Source organism: Heterodontus francisci, chromosome 37 (genome assembly GCF_036365525.1).
Source record: "Heterodontus francisci isolate sHetFra1 chromosome 37, sHetFra1.hap1, whole genome shotgun sequence".
Lineage (NCBI taxonomy): Eukaryota > Metazoa > Chordata > Chondrichthyes > Heterodontiformes > Heterodontidae > Heterodontus > Heterodontus francisci.
The window spans coordinates 40,449,741-40,470,937 of NC_090407.1; the positions used below are offsets into that span (position 1 = coordinate 40,449,741).

At 46.6% G+C, this 21,197-nt stretch overlaps 1 protein-coding gene across 6 annotated transcripts in view; it reads left to right on the top strand.

Moving 5' to 3' along the window:
• hspg2 (heparan sulfate proteoglycan 2) overlaps positions 1-21,197 on the top strand; it is a 528,081-nt gene that overhangs the window by 224,616 nt on the left and 282,268 nt on the right. For all 6 annotated transcript variants that reach the window (XM_068017554.1, XM_068017556.1, XM_068017557.1 and 3 more), the window contains exons 6-7: positions 3,021-3,181; positions 17,366-17,494. In XM_068017554.1, coding sequence (XP_067873655.1) covers positions 3,021-3,181; positions 17,366-17,494 — 290 coding nt within the window. The remainder of the gene's footprint in view (positions 1-3,020; positions 3,182-17,365; positions 17,495-21,197) is intronic.

Below are 21,197 nucleotides of genomic sequence, written 5' to 3' on the forward strand. Positions count from 1 at the left end.
TTTGATCCAATCTCCTACTATTGTGTTGTCCGGCCAATGCACTTTGCTGCAACTCCCAATTATAAAAAATAAATTGTCCAGCTGCCACATTTCAGCCTGCCTTGACATATCACTGTCTGCTTTTATTTTTATGAAGACCTTGGGTTTAATATATAAAATAGCAGGGAGCCGCATCGGGATAGCTCCCCGACGCAGTCCCACTACTGGGGCATTTTCCAGCGGTGGGACTGGATGTGGATTGGCTGCCTGTGGAGGAGGCGGGCAGCTGATTAGCATAATTAAGGGCCAGTTTATCAGATCGCCAGTTTAATGGAGGCGGCCTTGCGTTGCAGCCTCCCAGGGGACTAGCAGAGCCAGAGGCTGTATGGCCCAAAGAGTGGGGCCGCGGACCGGAAAGGCATTCCCTGCAGCCCCGACAATATTAGTTGGTTTTTTTTGGAAATTACCGGCTGGAGGCTCAAGGTCTCCGAAATGCCTCAGCAGCAACCACCTCTCCCATTGGTGCAGCTGAGGCTTTCAAGCTGCCACCCCTCTGATTGGCTGCCATCATCAGGAGCCTGTGGCAGGGCACAGGTGGTCAGTTAGGAGGCCACCTTTGGTAAAATTGCTGAGCTGCTCCCACTGCCTGAAAGCAAGGGCTTGGTACCTGCTTTTTCGCACACCGTCGGGGTCCCAACGCCTGTGGCAAAATTCCCTTCGGCTCAGGGTCTGGTTCTCCAGTGCACTTTGCTTTCATGCTACCCCATAGTTAAATTGAATTGACAACCTCTTCTTTAAAAGCCTGACAAACAATGGGTCGCTATTATAACCTTTCCTTTTTTAGCCCTTTTAGGAACATAGGAAAGTGAAGCAGGTGTAAGCTATTTGGCCCCTCAAGCCTGCTCCACCATTCAACTAGATCATGGCTGATCTTCTATCTCAATGCCATTTTCCTGCACTATCCCTATATCCCTTGATAACGTAATATCTAGAAATCTATCGATCTCTGTCTTGAACATACTCAATGACTGAGCCTCCATAGCCCTCTGGGGTAGAAAATTCCACAGATTCACCATCCTCTGAGTGAAGAAATTCCTCCTCATTTCTGTACGAAATGGCCTACCTCTTATTCTGAGACTGTGCCCTCTGGTTCTAGACCCCCCCCCCCCCCCCCCCGCCTTCCCACTCTCCTCCCCCACTCTCCCCCCCCCCCCCCCCCACCCCAAACCAGGCATCAACCCTGTAGAGCCCTGGAAGAATTTTGTATGAGTCAGTGAGATCACCTTTCATTCTTCTAAACTCTAGAGAATATAAGCCCAGTCTCCTCAGTCTCTCCTCATAAGACAATCCTGCCATCTGAGGGCTCAGTCTGGGGAACCTTTGTTGCACTCCCTCTATGGCAAGTATCTCCTTCCTTAGGTAAGGAGACCAAAACTCTACACCATACTCCAGGTGCATTCTCACCAAGGATCTATACAATTGCAGCAAGACGTCTTTACTCCTGTATTAAAATCCTTTTGCAATAAAGGCTAACGTACCATTTGCCTTCCGAATTATTTGCTGCACCTACATGTTCGCTTTCAGTGGCTTATGAACAAGGACACCCAGGTCTCTTTGGATATCAACACTTCCCAACCGCTCACCATTTAAGAAATACTCTGCATTTCTGTTTTTCCGACCAAAGTGGATAACTTAACAGTTTTCCACATTATATTCCATCTGCCATGTTCTTGCCTGTCTAAATCCCCTTGAAGCCTCCTTTCTCTTTTGATAGTCCTGATTTTTGTTGGAGCACGCCAATCCATTCATGAATGGTCACTCTTCATGTGTGAGACTGGGCAGAGAGCGTTAGGCTGTTCGACACATGCAGGCAATGATCGTGTCCCCAATAACCACATGTGCACTTTCCAACTTGATAGCAATCGAGTATTTTTTAAGAGTGAAAAGCTAGGAATTGTGGAGTACCAAAGAGATTTAGGGGTCCATGTACACAGATCACTAAAATGTAGTAGTTGGGTACAAAAAATAATCAAGACGCCCAATGGAATGTTTGCTTTTATAACCAGAGGGCTAGAATATAAAGGGGAGGAAGCTGCAGCTATACAAAGCCCTAGTTGCAGCCGCATCTAGAATACTATGTATAGTTCTGGGCACCACACCGTAGAAAGGATATATTGATTTTAGAAACAGTGCAGTGCAGATTGACCAGAATGTTACTGGGGGTGTTGGATTATAAAGCGATTGCATTAACTAGGCTTGTATGCCCTGGAATGTAGAAGGTTAAGCTGTGATTTGATTGAGTTTGTTCGAATTTTGTAAGGAATTGATCAGGTTGATTGGGAGAAACTTCTTCCACTGGTGGAGGGAGACTAAGGCAAGGAGACATAACTGGAAAGTCAGAGCTAGGCCATTCAGGATAGAGGTTAGGAAGCAGTTCTTCACACAAAGGGTGGTAGAAGTTTGGAACTCTCTCCCAAGAAAAGCAGTGAGTGCTAGCTTAATTAATAATTTTTAAATCTGAGATTGATAGATTTTGCTAGACAAAGATTTAAAAGAAAGTGGAATCAAGGTTGGTAGATGCAGTTAAGATGCAGATCAGTCGTGATTGGTGGAACTGGCTCGAGGGGTTGAATGGCCTACTCCTGTTCCTGTGTTTTTAGGAACAAGTCCCTGCGGCCATTTATAGAGTGATGAACAAATAATATTATTAACATGTTGAATAATGTGCTTTCTCAATCAATCTAGAACATTGAAAGATCTTCAGTGACCAGCATGGTTGCAAGTTGCATCCTGTTGGTTAGGAATTTCTCAGTTGACTAGTATCTTGAAAAATAGGAAGGCATCACTACAATCCTTTGTTTAGATTGATTGCTTGGTTGACGGAGTCCAGTACTGTTGCTTGGTTGGTTTACCTTTTGGTTTGTCTAGTTCTGTATTCTCCTATTCTATTTGGTAGCCAGGACCCAAAGGGTTCAATCTGGACTGATTAGACTGCATTGTGTGGCATATCATCTCAGATTTATTTCTGTTTAACTTTACAGGCAAGAGGACCAAAATGTGATTGTGGAGCTGGATGTGGGATCTGACGGCAACACCAATGATGAGGAGATACGAGATGTGGTTTACTCAGTTGTGAGGAGTGGATCTATCGGCCCTTATGAAACCTCAGTTGAAGGCTTCAAATTCCGACACCTAGGAGAAGGTATTTTACGTCCGTTCATAGATTAGTTGGTGTGTTCATGTGGACATTCAAGAAAAGATGCACGAACGTCGAACTGAAAATCTGGGTGTTCAATTCAGATTGAGGAGAGGTCAAGTCTGATATTAGAACCAGTGCACATTTCACCCAGATAGATGGACCCTGGATCAGAATGTCAAGATTCCAGGCTGCAGCACTGCAGTGCAACTTCAGTTGCCATAGTTCACACTATTCAGAGCTGAGAATGTCCTGTAGATTTTGACTTTATCTCCCTGTGCCCTTGTTGGAGTGATTCTGGTGTTTTTGTTCACAATGTAGAGTGCTCTATATCCCATGGCATAAATATGCAGCTTCAGGAATATTGCAGACAGTTGGAGAGTTTCTGTACTTGGGCACTCATTCCTGAGGCTTTCCTCCATTCCATTTTGAATAACTTTTTTTTACATTGAGCAAAATTTGGGATGTCCATCATTAGGGAACCAGTGTTTTTATCTCAATGCCAGCATTGTTTACTAGCACAGACAGACGTACAAACACCTCCTTCTTCTCCAGTAAGATGCCTTAACCACAAGATCGCACTGCTCCAATGTGACTTCTTCGTTTGCTTCAATGGTCAGTATTCATGGCACTTCAGAGATGCCTGATTGTAGGCAGTTATGTGCTTTAGGCTGTAATAACTAAGGGTGCAATGAAAACAAGCAAAACTGCATTTATGTAGCTCTGTTCATGTCTTTAGGATGTTCTAAAGTGCTTCACAGCCAATTAAGTACTTTTTGAAGTGTAGTTACTGCTGTAATATAGGAAATGCGACAGATGGTTTCACATAGCAAGGTCCCACACGCAAGTGTGCTGATGACCATATCATCTATTTTAGGGATGTTGGTTGAGTGATAAATGTTGGCCAAGATACTTTGGAGAATGCCCCTTATCTTCAAAATCATGCCATGGGATCTTTTACGTTGACTCGAGGGGACGGATGGAGCCTTGGTTTTTTGGTCTGATGTGAAAAACGGTATATCTGACACTGCAGCACTCCCTCAGTACTGCACTGGAGTGCTGGCATAAAAAAATGACCTACGAGCATATGAATTAAGAGCAGGAGAAGACCACTCGACAGCTCGAGCCTGCTCCACCATTCAATAAGTTCATGACTGAACACATTTCTACCTACTCCCGATAACCTTCCACCCCCATGCTTATCGAGAATCTATCTACCTCTGCCTTAAAAATATTCAAAGACTCTGCTTCCACGCCTTTTGAGGAAGAGAATTCCAAAGACTCTCGACCCTCAGAGAAAAAATTTCTCCTCATCTCTGTCTTAAATGGGCGACCCCTTATTTTTAAACAGTGACCCTGAGTTCTAGATTTTCCTACAAGGGGAAACATCCTTTCCATCTCCACCCTGTCAAGACCCCTCAGGATCTTATATGTTTCAGTCAAGTCACATCTTACTCTTCTAAATTCCAACGGATACAAGCCTAGCCTGTCCAATCTTTCCCTGTAAGACAGCCTGCCCATTCCAGGTATTAGTCTAGTAAACCTTCTCTGTACTGCCTCCAACGCATTTACATCCTTCCTTAAATAAGGAGGCCAGTAGTGTACACAGTACTCCAGATGTGGTCTCAGCAATGTCCTGTTTGGCTGAAGCATAACCTCCCTACTTTTGTATTCAATTCCCCTCACAATAAACGATTGCATGCTGTATCTGCATACTAACCTTTTGTGATTCATGCACTAAGACACCCAGCTCCCTCAGCATCTCAGAGCTCTGCCATCTCTCACCATTTAGATAATATGCTTTTTTATTCTTCCTGCCAAAATGGAGAATTTCCCACTTTCCCACATTATACTCCATTTGCCAGATCTTTGCCCACTCACTTAACCTATCCATATCCCTTTGTCTCCCCCTTATGCCCTCTTCACAAGTTACTTTCCTACCTATCCTTGTGTCATCAGCAAATTTAGCAACCATACCCTTGGTCCCTTCATCTAAGTAATTTATATAAATGGTAAAAAGTTGAGACCCCAGCACAGATCCCTATGGCATACCACTCGTTACATCATGCCAACCAGAAATTGACCCATTTATGCCAATTCTCTGTCTCCTGTTAGCTAACCAATCTTCTATCCATGCCAATATGTTACCTCCTACACCATGAGCTTTTATTTTCTACAGTAACCTTTGATGTGGCACCTTATCAAGTACCTTCTGGAAATCTAAGTACAATACATCCATTGGTTCCCCTTTATCCACAGTACATGTAACTCCCTCAAGGAACTCCAATAAATTGGTTAAACATGATTTCCCTTTCACAAAACCATGTTGACTGTGCCTGATTAGCTTGAATTTTTCAAAATGCCCTGCTATAACATCTTTAATAATAGCTTCTAACATTTTCCCTAAGACAGATGTTAAGCTAACTGGCTTGTAGTTTCCTGGTTTCTGATTCCCTCCCTTTTTGAATAAAGGAGTTACATTCGCTATTTTCCAATCTGACAGAACCTTACCCGAATCTAGGGAATTTTGGAAAATTAAAACCAACGCATCAACTATCTCAGTAGCCACTTCTTTTAGCAACCTAGGATGAAGTCCATCTGGACCCGGGGACTTATCAGCCCGCAGCTCCAACAATTTGCTCGTACCACTTCCCTGGTGATTGTAATTTTCCTGAATTCCTCCCTCCCTTCCATTATCTGACTTACAGCTAATACTGGGATGTTACTTGTATCCTCAACAGTGAAGACTGATGCAAAATATCTGTTCAATTCATCTGCCATGTCCTTATTATCCATTATTAATTCCCCATACTTGCTTTCTATAGGACCAATGCTCACTTTGTTAACTCTTTTTTAAATATCTGTAAACACTCTTACTACCTGTCTTTATATTTCTAGCTAGCTTTCTCTCTTACTTTAATTTTATCTTCCTTATCAATCTTAGTCATTCTTTGCTATTGTTTACATTCTGTCCAATCTTCTGACCTGCCTCCCATCTTTGCGCAATTATATGCTTTATCTTTAAGTTTGATACTATCTTTAACTGTTTTAGTTAACCATGGATGGCGGGTTCCACCCTTGGAATTTTTCTTTCTTGTTGGAATGTATCTATTCTGTGTATTCTGAAATATCCCCTTAAATGTTTCTTCCCACTGCATCTCTGTCGACCTATCCCTTAACCTACTTTGCCAGTTCACTTTAGCTAGCTCTGCTTTCATGTTCTCATAATTGCCCTTATTTAAGTTTCAAAGTACTAGTCTTGGACCCACTCTTCTCTCCCTCAGACTGAAATGTAAAATCCAATCATATTATGATCACTGCTACCTAGGGGCGCCTTAACTATGAGGTCATTAATAAATCCTATCTCATTGTACAATATGAGGTCGAGTACAGCCTGTTCTCTGGCTCCAGAATGTACTGTTCCAAGAAATTATCCCAAAAACATTCTATGTACTCCTCTTCTAGGCTACCTCTGCCCATCTGATTTTTCCAGTCTATATGTAGGTTAAAATCCCCCATAATTATCGCAGTACCTTTCTGACAAGCTGCCATTATTTATTCCTTCGTAACCCGTCCTACAGTGTGGTTAATATTAGGTGGCCTGTACACCACTCCCACAAGTGACTTCTTGCCGTTATGATTTCTCATCTCTTCCCAAACTGCTTCTACATCCTGGTCTCCTAAACTTAGGTCATTCCTCTCTGTTGCGCTAATACCATCATTAATTAACAGAGCTACCCCTCCACCTTTTCTTAGCTTCCTGTCCTTCCTAAATGCCATGTACCCTTCAATATTCAGGTCCCAATCTATGTCGTCCTGCAGCCATGTCTCTGAAATGGCTGTCAGATAGTACTTATTTATTTCTATTTGCACTCTCAATTCGTCTGTTTTGTTTTGAATGTTATATGCATCCAGATACAGAGCCTTTAGTTTTGTCCTTGTATTATTTTTGTAACCTCTCACCTTATCTGTTAATTTAGTTTTAGATTTGTACACTGTCACTTCCTGTTATCACTTTATCATTTCCCATATGAATACCTTTTTCTCTTGCCTTGTCTCTACTCCTTGATTTACCATACCTTCCCAAATTTGATCCATTGCCCCCACTATTCAAGTTTAAAACCCTCTCTGCTTCCCTAGTTATGCAGCTCGCTAGAACACCGGCCCCAGCACGAACTTTGCATTGCAATTTGAAAAACCGTTTCATCTCCTTAACCTGCAGAATAAGGCTTTGAGTTGGACGTTGAATTCTTTGAACAGCAAATTCACATTTAAGCCTTCAAGATTCTTTTTCTTGCCAAACGGAATGTAACTTTCTATTGAAAAATACATGAAAATCTCCCACTCAAATTCCGTCACAAATGTGTACGCTTTAAAAGAAATCGCAAAAGGTAAAAGTCACTCGAAACAAACCGAAATCTTGTACATATGAGATGCTGGCGCATGGAGAATATCTTGATACTTTTGAACTTCACAAAACCTATACCTGCTATTCTTCTGCGAGGTTAGTTTAGTTGGATTTTCTTGTCCTGGTGGGAACAAACTGCCTTACACTTGTGTTCCAGCTCCCTCTGTCAGCTTAGATGGAAATATAAGGCACAACATCCATGGATTGGCTGACTGCAAGCTCTTGGTAATAAATGGAGGGACTGTGCTTATGACAATTACATCTTTAGTATAAAATGTTCTCTTCCTGTTAATTGCTGTTCTGGGATTGTATGTTTTCCTGCTGAGCAGCTGCAGTCTGTAACATCAGCAAAGAGTGGATTTTTAATTTCCTACTCTGGCTAAATTAAGACGTTTTCAATCTGGATACAGTGGCTTGCTCTGTGTGTGCTTGTGAAGTATTTTAAAATTTCACAGTCATTTACATTGTGACTTGTGATACGTACATTAATTTGGTGCCTCATAACGACCTGACCAAAAGGAACATGAGGCATGGTGGCCACAAATTAGTGTCCTCCCAAGCCACGGCCCAGTTTTACTGAGACCTGGTGATTATCTCAGGTTCTAATAGCATAGAGGAAGTCACTTAGCCCATCCTGCCTGCGCCAGTTCTTTGAAAGAGCTGTTCAACTAGTCGCACTGCCCTGCTCTTTTCCTACAGCCCTATAAACTTTACCTTTTCAAGTATTTATCCAATACCCTTTTAAAATTTACTATTGTATCTGCTCCCGCCACCATTACAGGCAGTGCATTCCAGATCATCATAACTCACTGCATTAAAAACAACTTCTCCTCATCGCACCCCCTTGGATCTTTAGCTGATTATCTTCATTCTGTGTCCTCTGGTTACTGACACTCCTGTCAATAGCAACAGTTTCTCCCCATCTATTCTGTCTTTGGAATTCTCTACCCCAGAGGGCTGTAGATGTTCAGTTGAATAAGACAGAGTTTGATAGATTTTTGGTTAGCAAGGGATTTAGGGATTATGAGGATAATGGAGGAAGGTGGAGTTGAGGTAGATCAAGTTTGTCCAACCTATTTGTGTGGGGTGGGGGGGGGGGGCACATTACAATTTTTATCTTGCATAGGGGGGCTGGAGGGACAATTTCGGGAAGATAAAGGTATTAAAAATGTTGTTGTTAATCAAAACAGGGCGGCGCAGTGGTTAGCACTGCAGCCTCACAGCTCCAGGAACCCGGGTTCGATTCTGGGTACTGCCTGTGTGGAGTTTGCAAGTTCTCCGTGTGTCTGCGTGGGTTTTCTCCGGGTGCTCCGGTTTCCTCCCACAAGCCAAAAGTCTTGCAGGTTGGTAGGTAAATTGGCCATTAAAAATTGTCACTAGTATAGGTAGGTGGTAGGGAAATATAGGGACAGGTGGGGATGTTTGGTAGGAATATGGGATTAGTGTAGGATTAGTATAAATGGGTGGTTGATGGTCGGCACAGACTCGGTGGGCCGAAGGGCCTGTTTCAGTGCTGTATCTCTAATCTAATCTAATCTAAAAAAAAAAACGAATGTGCATTTTTGTGACCAGCTTTAAATGAGATTAATATATTGAAATACTTTCTCATCACTATGTTGGTCACTGATTTAGTGAGCGATCTGGCATTTTTTGCTTACACAAATACTCAATGTTTGCCCATACACTAGTTGTAACGATGCGGAATATTCCGGATAGCTATCATTTTGTCAGCAGTCATCTTGAACACTCTTTCCCCCACTCCCCCTCTCTCTCTCTTTCTCTGTCGCCCCCTCTGTTTCTGTTCCCCGCCTCAACCCTCAAACTCTCTCTCTGTCCCTCCTCTCTGTCTCACCCCTCACACTTTCTCTCTGTCCCTCTCTGTCGCTGTCACCTACCCTGTCACTATCCCCCCCCTTTCTCTCTGTCACTGTCTCCACCCCCCTCTCTGTCACTGTCTCCACCCCTCTCTCTGTCACTATCCCCCCTCTCTCTGTCACTATCCCCCCTCTCTCTGTCACTATCCCCCCTCACTCTGTCACTATCCCCCCTCTCTCTGTCACTATCCCCCCTCTCTCTGTCACTATCCCCCCTCTCTCTGTCACTATCCCCCCTCACTCTGTCACTATCCCCCCTCACTCTGTCACTATCCCCCCTCTCTCTGTCACTATCCCCCCTCTCTCTGTCACTATCCCCCCTCTCTCTGTCACTATCCCCCCTCTCTCTGTCACTATCCCCCCTCTCTCTGTCACTATCCCCCCTCTCTCTGTCACTATCCCCCCTCTCTCTGTCACTATCCCCCCTCTCTCTGTCACTATCCCCCCTCTCTCTGTCACTATCCCCCCTCTCTCTGTCACTATCCCCCCTCTCTCTGTCACTATCCCCCCTCTCTCTGTCACTATCCCCCCTCTCTCTGTCACTATCCCCCCTCTCTCTGTCACTATCCCCCCTCTCTCTGTCACTATCCCCCCTCTCTCTGTCACTATCCCCCCTCTCTCTCTCACTATCCCCCCTCTCTCTCTCACTATCCCCCCTCTCTCTCTCACTATCCCCCCTCTCTCTCTCACTGCCCCCCCTCTCTCTCTCACTGCCCCCCCTCTCTCTCTCACTGCCCCCCCTCTCTCTCTCACTGCCCCCCCTCTCTCTCTCACTGCCCCCCCTCTCTCTCTCACTGCCCCCCTCTCTCTCTCACTGCCCCCCCTCTCTCTCTCACTGCCCCCCCTCTCTCTCTCACTGCCCCCCCTCTCTCTCTCACTGCCCCCCCTCTCTCTCTCACTGCCCCCCCTCTCTCTCTCACTGCCCCCCCTCTCTCTCTCACTGCCCCCCCTCTCTCTCTCACTGCCCCCCCTCTCTCTCTCACTGCCCCCCCTCTCTCTCTCACTGCCCCCCCTCTCTCTCTCACTGCCCCCCCCTCTCTCTCTCACTGCCCCCCCCTCTCTCTCTCACTGCCCCCCCCTCTCTCTCTCACTGCCCCCCCCTCTCTCTCTCACTGCCCCCCCCTCTCTCTCTCACTGCCCCCCCCTCTCTCTCTCACTGCCCCCCTCTCTCTCTCTCACTGCCCCCCCCTCTCTCTCTCACTGCCCCCCCCTCTCTCTCTCACTGCCCCCCCCTCTCTCTCTCACTGCCCCCCCCTCTCTCTCTCACTGCCCCCCCCTCTCTCTCTCACTGCCCCCCCCTCTCTCTCTCACTGCCCCCCCCTCTCTCTCTCACTGCCCCCCCCTCTCTCTCTCACTGCCCCCCCCTCTCTCTCTCACTGCCCCCCCCTCTCTCTCTCACTGCCCCCCCCTCTCTCTCTCACTGCCCCCCCCTCTCTCTCTGTCACTGCCCCCCTCTCTCTCACCCGCTCTCAGTTCTCCTCCCCCCCCCCCGTTTCCCTCCTCTCTCTTGTTCTTTGACAGTTGCATGGAGCGGGAACGCTCAGCACCCCAGTGTTGTGGTTTGTCAGTTATTGAAAACATCGGCAGTCAGCTTCACAGCTGACCGGTGATGACATCGAGAACTGCATTTTCTCAGCTTTGGACAGGTTTGTGGTTTTCCGACAGGCTTTTAAAAAAAAACTCGTAATCTGTCCAAAGTTGGGAAACTACTGTTCCTGCTGTCAGCACCTGTCAGTGTGTAATGTGTTAAAAAGCTAGTCTGAAAGAAGACGACAATGGGAAATTTCTCATCTCTGAAATACATCCGCGGGCCGGATGGAAACCTTTGGCAGGCCAGATCCTGGCTGCAGGCCATATGTTGGACAACCCTGAGGTAGATAATCAGCCATAATCTTATTGAACAGTGGAGCAGGCCTGAAGGGCCAGATAGCCTACAGCTGCTCCTATTTTTTAGGTTTTACGAAACATAAACATTTTATAATTAATGATCTTTAGATATGGTATATTCATGCTCCACAAGTCTAGGGGCAAAGCTAAAACCATGTGGCACTGACACTAAACAAGTTAGTAAATTGGGGGTGAAGGCCTGAACTGACTCAGCAATAAAGTGAAGCATCCTCCACCCAGGAGTCTTGATCAGCTTTGCCCTGGTCACGCATTAACTGATTCAGGAAGCATTTATATTTGCTAGGGCTACTTTGGCAGTGGCTGTGAAGGTGACAGTGACCGTGACCCTCTATGTGTTTGGTTCATTCCAGGCTGGAGCCAGCAATATTTACAACATCTTGCAGTTCGCTGTCCACTGCTACATAAGCGAGGTCACTGAGGCTCTGTATTCCAAGAGAGCTGAATAATTTCATTTGTCTCTTGCTGGAGCGAGTAGGTGGCTTCTTCAGGACTTCAGGGTGCCATTGACTGCACACACATTGCTTTGTAGGCGCTGAATGTCAGCTCTGAGATGTACCAAGACCAGAGGGGATTCCATTTCCTCAAAGTCCAGCTGGGTGCGACCGTACTGAGCATATCACGCAGGTCAATACCCGATATCCTGGCAGTGGTCACGGTGCCTTCATTCAGCTGCAGTCCACTGTATCATCTGCATTTGATCCACCACATGAAACCAGAAGGTGGTTTACTGGATGGCGTGGGCTAGCCACTGAGGTTGAGGAGGAAGGGTTGAGCCAACCAGCACAACCCTTTACCAGCCGGGCGCTCTGTGATTGACTCGTCCGACTGCGGTACCAGTGAACGCAGCCCCAATGACCAACAGTCCCACAGCATAGCTTCCCTCTTACCAGCTGTCTTAACAGCAATGCTAAAATAAAAGCCAAGCCAAATTTATGAATCAGATGTTGCCATATTACATACAAAAGTCAACTATTTGCCCTTGTTCGTTCCTTTACTGCCTGTCTTCTGTGTGCCTTTGCCTGTCCTAGTGCTCCAACACAGTGCTACCCCAATGGCTGTAGCATGGCTGGTGGAAGGCTGTTGACTTTCACTGGGGAAGACTAGATGGCCATGCAGGGCAAACTTGAGCAGCTCTGGCCTTAGAAGGCCCGGCTTCAGACTACATCATCTTGGTATGGGCAGCAGGAGTCAGGACTGGCTAACCAGACAACAGCAAGGGCACTGGTAGAGTGGCAGTGGTTGGAGGACACATGCTGTCATCCTGAGAGAGGACAGTAGGTTAGTGCACCATAGTGCCACTGCCACTTACTCAGGTCGGCACCTCAGCAATCCTAGCAATGCGTGGGTATCTGGAGCTATGATTGCAGCAGCCTGAGCTTCCACTGCAGCACCCAGACATTGGTTGTGCTATAATGGAAGCTGAGAGATCAGCCATCAGAAGCTGCATCATGGTTGGGTCTACAACTGCCCTCATGGTGTTGGCCACCTCTTCCACACTAGAAAGAGTGGGCTCCAAGCTCTGTGCAAAGCCCTGTGCCAAGTTGGTGGCTGACTCCTCCGTACTCCTTGACATTGACTGCAGGCTTTCTGGCAGGCCTGCCAATGCACCAAACATTTCATTGTGCATATCATTCAGCCTTTTTCTGTGCGCCATTGAAATCCTCATTGAATCCTCTCCAGCAGAATTTATGTGCGACCTCACCCTCTGCCAAGCTGGCAACTTTGCTACCCTTGTCCCTTGCCCTGGCTTTAGGCCGTACATGCCTGGTATCACACGATGTGCAGATCCACCTCTAAGCTATTGTCTTAAGTACACAGTGTCAGTATCTGAGCTGGTGGCTGCAAATGTGAGAGCGAGTGACGGAGTCCCTTCAGCATCACTATCTTCCTGCTCTTACAACTCTCTCTTCCACCACTGCCTGGCCAAGTTGCAGTTCTTGCACACCTGATGAGGGGGGTAGTGGGGAAGTAAGAGGTGGATGCTTATATGATCTGCAGCTTTTAAATCAGGAGATTATGGGATGTGAGGAGGAGGATTAGGCAAGTCTGAGCATACTGTCATATTCACTGGTTTCAGCCCTGCCGCTGTCCACGAACACAGCCATGGCCACTGCAGTGATGGTTATCACCATCTCTTGCTTGGTGGTGAGGACATGCAGCCATGCCTGTTTCCCACCGATTAAGTGCTGCTGCCTCTGGTTATGTGCCACCTTGTCCTGCAAGAGTGGGGGCAAGTGTGTCAGTGATGGTGCTTCAATGTGTTCGGGTGATATGACTGTCTTGGGTAAATGGATTGCAGTGTGCGCAAGCTGTGAGATGTGAGCATGAGTCTTGCAGCAGTGCTGAGTGTGCGAGGGTGAGGTGAACCTATGAATGTTAGGTATGAGTCGTGATCGATGAAGATTGTTGGTAGATGAATGATAGGGGTGTGGTGAATTGAGCAGTGGCTGAGGCTAGTGGCATGGTTGATGGGTATGGCATTTTAAGATATATTCACTGACCTTGACCACTCGTGAAGTCACACACCATCCTGACTTGGAACTATATTGCCATTCCTTCACTGTCGCTGGGTCAAAATCCGAGAGCTCCCTTCCTAACAGCACTGTGGTTGTACCTACCTCAAATGGACTGCAGCGGTTCAAGAAGGCAGCTCACCACTACCTTCTCGAGGGCAATTAGGGATGGGCAATAAATGCTGGCCTAGCCAGCATCGCCCACATCCCATGAATGAATTTTTTTTTAAAAATTCATGGGATGTGGGTCTCGCTGGCCAGGCCAGCATTTATTGCCCATCCCTAATTGCCCTCGAGAAGGTAGTGGTGAGCTGCCTTCTTGAACCGCTGCAGTCCATTTGAGGTAGGTACAACCACAGTGCTGTTAGGAAGGGAGTTCCAGGATTTTGACCCAGAGGCAGTGAAGGGAGGGCGATATCGTTCCAAGTCAGGATGGTGTGTGACTTGGAGGGGAACTTGCAGCTGGTGGTATTCCCGTGCATCTGCTGCCCTTGTCCTTCTAGTTGGTAGAGGTCGCGGGTTTGGAAGGTGCTGTCTAAGGAGCCTCGGTGCATTGCTGCAGTGCATCTTGTAGATGGTACACACTGCTGCCACTGTGCGTTGGTGGTAGAGGGAGTGAATGTTTGTAGATGTGGTGCCAATCAAGCGGGCTGCTTTGTTCTGGATGGTGTTGAGCTTCTTGAGTGTTGTTGAAGCTGCACCCATCCAGACAAGTGGAGAGTATTCCATCACACTCCTGACTTGTGCCTTGTAGATGGTGGACAGGCTTTGGGGAGTCAGGAGGTGAGTTACTCGCCGCAGGATGCTTACCCTCTGACCTGCTCTTGTAGCCACAGTATTTATATGGCTACTGCAGTTCAGTTTCTGGTCAATGGTAGCCCCTAGGATGTTGATAGTGGGGGATTCAGCGATGGTAATGCCATTGAATGTCAAGGGGAGATGGTTAGATTCTCTCTTGTTGGAGATGGTCATTGCCTGGCACTTGTGTGGCGCGAATGTTACTTGCCACTTATCAGCCCAAGCCTGGATGCTGTCCAGGTCTTGCTGCATTTCTACACGGACTGCTTCAGTATCTGAGGAGTCACGAATGGTGCTGAACATTGTGCAATCATCAGCGAACATCCCCACTTCTGACCTTATGATGGAAGGAAGGTCATTAATGAAGCAGCTGAAGATGGCTGGACCTAGGACACTACCCTGAGGAACTCCTGCAGTGATGTCCTGGAGCTTAGATGATTGACCTCCAACAACCACAACCATTTTCCTTTGCGCTAGGTATGACTCCAGCCGGCAGAGTGTTTTCTCCCTGATTCCCATTGACCTCAGTTTTGCTAGGGCTCCTTGATGATCTCCTCGGTTAGATGCTGCCTTGATGTCAAGGGCAGTCGCTTTCACCTCACCTCAAGAGTTCAGCTGTTTTGTCCATGTTTGAACCAAGGCTGTAATGAGGTGAGGAGCTGAGTGGCCCTGGCGGAACCCAAACTGAGCGTCACTGTGCAGGTTATTGCTAAGCAAGTGCTGCTTGATGGCACTGTTGATGACACCTTCCATCACTTTACTGATGATTGAGAGTAGGCTGATGGGGCAGTAATTGGCCGGGTTGGACTTGTCCTGCTTTTTATGTACAGGACATACCTGGGCAATTTTCCACATTGCCGGGTAGATGCCAGTGTTGTAGCTGTACTGGAACAGCTTGGCTAGGGGCGCGGCAAGTTCTGGAGCACAGGTCTTCAGTACTATTGCCGGAGTATTGTCAGGGCCCATAGCCTTTGCAGTATCCAGTGCCTTCAGTCGTTTCTTGATATGATGCGGAGTGAATCGAATTGGCTGAAGTCTGGCATCTGTGATGTTGGGGACTTCAGGAGGAGACCGAGATGGATCATCAACTCGGTACTTCTGGCTGAAGATTGTTGCAAATGCTTCAGCCTTATCTTTCGCACTTTTGTGCTGAGCTCTCCTATCATTGAGGATGGGGATATTTGTGGAGCCACCTCCTCCAGTTCGTTGTTTAATTGTCCACCACCATTCACGGCTGGATGTGGGAGGACTGCAGAGCTTAGATCTGATCCGTTGGTTGTGGGATCACGTAGCTCTGTCTATCGCATGCTGCTTACGCAGTTTGGCACGCAGATAGTCCTGTGTTGTAGCTTCACCAGGTTGACACCTCAATTTGAGGTATGCCTGGTGCTGCTCCTGGCATGCCCTCCTGCACTCTTCATTGAACCAGGGTTGGTCTCCTGGCTTGATGGTAATGGTAGAGTGGGGGATATGCCAGGCCATGAGGTTACAGATTGTGGTTGAGGACAATTTTGCTGCTGCTGATGGCCCACAGCGCCTCATGGATGCCCAGTTTTGCAATACCAGAACTGTGTAGGTGAATTTATCAGGAAAGCTTAAGCAGGCTGGGCTTTCCTCTGGAAAAAAGGGAAGACTAAAAGGAGACCTGAAAAAACAATCTTTAAAATCAGAAAAGGGTTTGATAAGGTGGATGTGGAAAAACAGTTTCCACTTATGGGTGAGTCCAGAACAAGGGGAAATAATATAAGATTGTGACTAATAGATCAAGTCAAGAATTTCAGAGGGATTTCCTTACACAAGTATGGTGAGAATGTAGAACTTGCTGCTACGTGGACTGGTTGAAGCAGATCGTATTATCACAATTAAGGGGAGCCTCATGTATACAACAGGGAGAAGGTGAGCGATGTGGGAGCAAGGTGGGAAGATGCAATTAGAGTAGGAGGAGACTCTTATTGAGTATGCATAGACTATTTGGGCCAAATGGCCTCTTTCTGTGCTGTAGATTCTCTATAATGCAGTCGTGAAATACAGCAAATTTCTGAACTATTCCTCATGACCTGCAAGTTGTCATATAATTGCAGTGTAGAGTTAAGGTGGCTGTACAGCTAAGACCACATTTATTGAAGAAAGAACATACCTTTATATAGTTATAGCTTCGAATATCTTTAGGATGCCTCTAAGCAATTTCCAACCATTACCTTTGAAGTCATATTGGCAAACACAGCAGTTGATTTTCATTCTGGAACCTTTCAAAATCAGCAAATGAATGATTGGCCAACTAATCTATTCTTCACCATTTTTGCTCACGTGGGTTAGGTGGTGGGTGGGTGGATGTTGGAGGCAGACCTGGACACCAGGGGAACTCTCTGCTTTTCCTTGAATAGAGTCATGGATTTTTTCACATCCATTCAAGCTTGCAGACAGGGCCTCGCTTTAACGTCTCGTCTGAATGATGGCACCTTCGATAATATCGCACTCCTTCAGTAGCGCACTAAAATTTCACTGAAACAATGTGTTCACCTAAATCACAAGGGGTTGAACCTGCAACCTTCTGATTGAGGTAAGACTGCTGTCTGCTTACCCAGGCTGACACAGTATCTACACCGAGTGATGTTTATTGACTGGCATGTGATAATAAATACTGCGAGTTGTTCTGTTTTAATGGGTTTTATTCTGCCCTTGTTTTTAGATGTGATACCTGTCCCTCGCCAGTGTCATACCGATGAATTTTCCTGTGGGTCTGGCGAGTGTGTCCCTTATGAATATCGCTGCGACTTGAGGGCCGATTGCAGCGACATGTCTGATGAAGACAACTGTGGTAAGAGCTCTATAAATCCTAATGTGAAGGAGTTTGGAATTCAGTGCACAACTTCCTCCTCTGAGGATTGCTAGGGTAGTGCCAATCTTTGGCATGATGGGGAAGTCACTGCCCACCACAGCAGTAACCAGATATGTTTCTTGTAGTTTGCCTTCCTTTTGGTAGTTCTCTCCCATTGACCAGGGCCATCGAAAGGCTTTTATCATGAAATGGAATGAGAGGCAGGGAGAATGCGAAGCCATTGTTTAGCAGTCACATTAACACACAGTGATGGGCAGGGAACGACCCTCTGGTCATCCCGGCTGCCCCAAGATGGGAGGAGGAACTGAATAAAGTGTGAGTCATTTGATAATTGTTCCCATCAGATTATGGTGTGCACCGAAGCAGAGAAACTATTACCACATCTGAATTTTTTAATCTGTTAGCCTTTTTATGAAAATAAGAGTACACTGGTTACAGTAGTGCAGGGGTTCTTAATTTGGGGTCCGCAAGAAGGTTCCAAGGGCTCGACTGAAAATAATATATTCCTACAGCTGTTATAGGGACATCGCTGCATGAGATCTGGGACTGACGCGGAAACAGCGCTTGGCCCCAGAGGCTCATGGTCATCAATCCACTGTGTTGTCAAGGGGACGGCGTCCAGTCTCAGTGCAGACGCTTTGCTCAGCTTTTTAGTAATGGACGTAAGGAGAAGTGAGAGTTGGTATGGCCATTAAAACCATTGGTCTCATCAGCACTATCAGTTTCAGCGACACATTTACCAACCTTAGTTAGTCTACTAACTTCAGCGTAGCATTCCCAACCTCCGTGACAGTCCACCAACTGCAATAATACTCTACCAAAATCATCAAAAAAATAGTAAATCTCTGGGCACAGGATAAATTACAAAGAACAGGAAAAATTGTTGTTAATGCACACAATTGCTACCAGGTATGGATAAATTTGTAATTTGATACCTCCACGTCTGGACAGGATTGTTGTTCACCAGCAACAAGTGTCACATTAAGTAAGTAAAACAAAAATAATAAATATATGTTGAATTATGTAACTGATTTTTATACAGAAAAAAATACTTCTGCAAGAGGGCTGTGGAGTTTTTAATAATAGAGCAGGGTGGGGAATGCGATGCCTCAGAGGTTGAGAACCCCTGCGGTAGTGTACTGGACCAGCAACCCAGAGACAGGGTCTTCACACATCTCTCATTGGGACGGCGCAGTGGTTAGCACCGCAGCCTCACGGCTCTAGCGACCCGGGTTCAATTCTGGGTACTGCCTGTGTGGAGTTTGCAAGTTCTCCCTGTGTCTGCGTGGGTTTCCTCCGGGTGCTCCGGTTTCCTCCCACATGCCAAAGACTTGCAGGTTGATAGGTAAATTGGCCATTAGCAATTGCCCCTAGTATAGGTAGGTGGTAGGGAAATATAGGGACAGGTGGGGATGTGGAAGGAATATGGAACTAGTGTAGGATTAGTATAAATGGGTGGTTGATGGTCGGCACAGACTCGGTGGGCCGAAGGGCCTGTTTCAGTGCTGTATCTCTAAACTAAACTAAACTCTTATCTCCCAAACTTACTTCTACTTTATAGAGCTTTCAACCACACATCCATACTGTCACTAAGTTCACCTATTTTCACTTCTGTTACATTGCCCGTCTTTTTTTATTCATTCATAGGATGTGGACGTCACTGGCTAGGCCAGCATTTATTGCCCATCATTAATTGCCCTTGAGAAGGTGGTGGTGAGCTGTCTTCTTGAACCGCTGCAGTCATTGGGGGTGTAGGTATACCCACAGTGCTGTTAGGAAGGCAGTGTTGGGATTTTGACCCAGCTACAGTGAAGGGACGGTGATGTAGTTCCAAGTCAGGATGGCGTGTGACTTGGAGGGAAAATTGCAGGTGTTGGTGTTCCCATGAATCTTCTGCCCTTGTCCTTCTAGGTGGTAGAGGTCGCAGGTTTGGAAGGTGCTGTTGAAGGAGCCTTGATGAGTTGCTGCAGTGCATCATTGCTGCCACTGTGCATCGGTGGTAGAGGGAGTGAATGTTGAAGGTGGTGGATGGGGTGCTAATCAAGCGTGTTGCTTTGCCTTGGATAGTGTCAACCTTCTTGAGTGTTGTTGGAGCAGCACCCATCCAGGCAAGTGGAGAGTATTGCATCACACTCCTGACTTGTGTTATGTAGATGGCGGACAGGCTTTAGGGAGTCAGGAGGTGAGTTACTCGCTGCAGGATTCCCAGCTTCTGACCTGCTCTTGTAGCCACAGTATTTATATGGCTGGTCCAGCTGAGTTTTTGGTCAATGATAACCTCCAGGGTGCTGATAGTGGGGGATTAAGCAATAGTAATACCATTGAATGTCGAGGGGATTTGGTTAGATTTCTTTTGCACTGATGTACTGGGCTCCCCCATCATTGAGGATTGGGGATGTTTTTGGAGCTGCCTCCTCTGGTTAGTTATTTATTTGTCTGCCACCATTCATGACCAGATGTGGTAGGGCTACAGAGCTTTGGTCTGATCCATTGGTTGTGGGATCGCTGAGCTCTGTCTTTAGCATGTTGCTTCTGCTGTTTAGCATGCTTATAGGCCTGTGTTTTAGCTTCACCAGGTTGGCACCTCTTTTTTGGTATGCCTGGTGCTGCTCCTGGCATGCTTTCCTAAACTCATTGAACCAGGGTTGGTCCACTGGTTTGGAAGTAAAGGTAGAGTGAGGGATGTGTCAGGCCATGAGGTTACAGTTTGTGCATGAATACAGTTCTGCTGATAGCCTATAGTACCTCATGGATGCCCAGTTTTGAGTTGCTAGATCTGTTCTGAGTCTATCCCATTTCGCAGTGTTGCAGTGTCACACAACATGGTAGAGGGTGGCCTCAGTGTGAACAAAGTGCAGTACAGCACAGGAACAGGCCATTCGGCCCTCCAAGCCTGCGCCGATCTTGATGCCTGCCGAAACTAACACCTTCTGCACTTCCGGGGCCCGTATCCCTCTATTCCCTTCCTATTCATATATTTGTCAAGATGTCTCTTAAACGTCGCTATCGTATCTGCTTCCACCACCTCCCCCGGCAGCAAGTTCCAGGCACTCACCACCCTCTGTAAAAAAAAAAAAAAAAAACTTGCCTCGCACATCCCCTCTAAACTTTGCCCCTTGCACCTTAAACCTATGTCCCTTAGTAACTGACTCTTCCACCCTGGGAAAAAGCTTCTGACTATCCACTCTGTCCATGCCACTCGTAACTTTGTAAACCTCTATCATATCGCCCCTCCACCTCCGTTGTTTCAGTGAAAACAATCCGATTTTTTCCAACCTCTCCTCATATCTAATGCCCTCCAGACCAGGCAACATCCTGGTAAACCTCTTCTGTACCCTCTCCAAAGCCCCCACGTTCTTCTGGTAGTGTGGCGACCAGAATTGCATGCAATATTCTAAGTGTGGCCTAACTAAGGTTCTGTACAGCTGCAACATGACTTGCCAATTTTTATACTCTATGCCCCGACCGATGAAGGCAAGCATGCCGTATGCCTTCTTGACTACCTTATCCACCTGCGTTGCCACTTTCAGTGACCTGTGGACCTGTACGCCCAGATCTCTCTGCCTGTCAATACTCCTAAGGGTTCTGCCATTTACTGTATACCTCCCACCTGCATTAGACCTTCCAAAATGCATTACCTCACATTTGTCCGGATTAAACTCCATCTGCCAGTTCTCCGCCC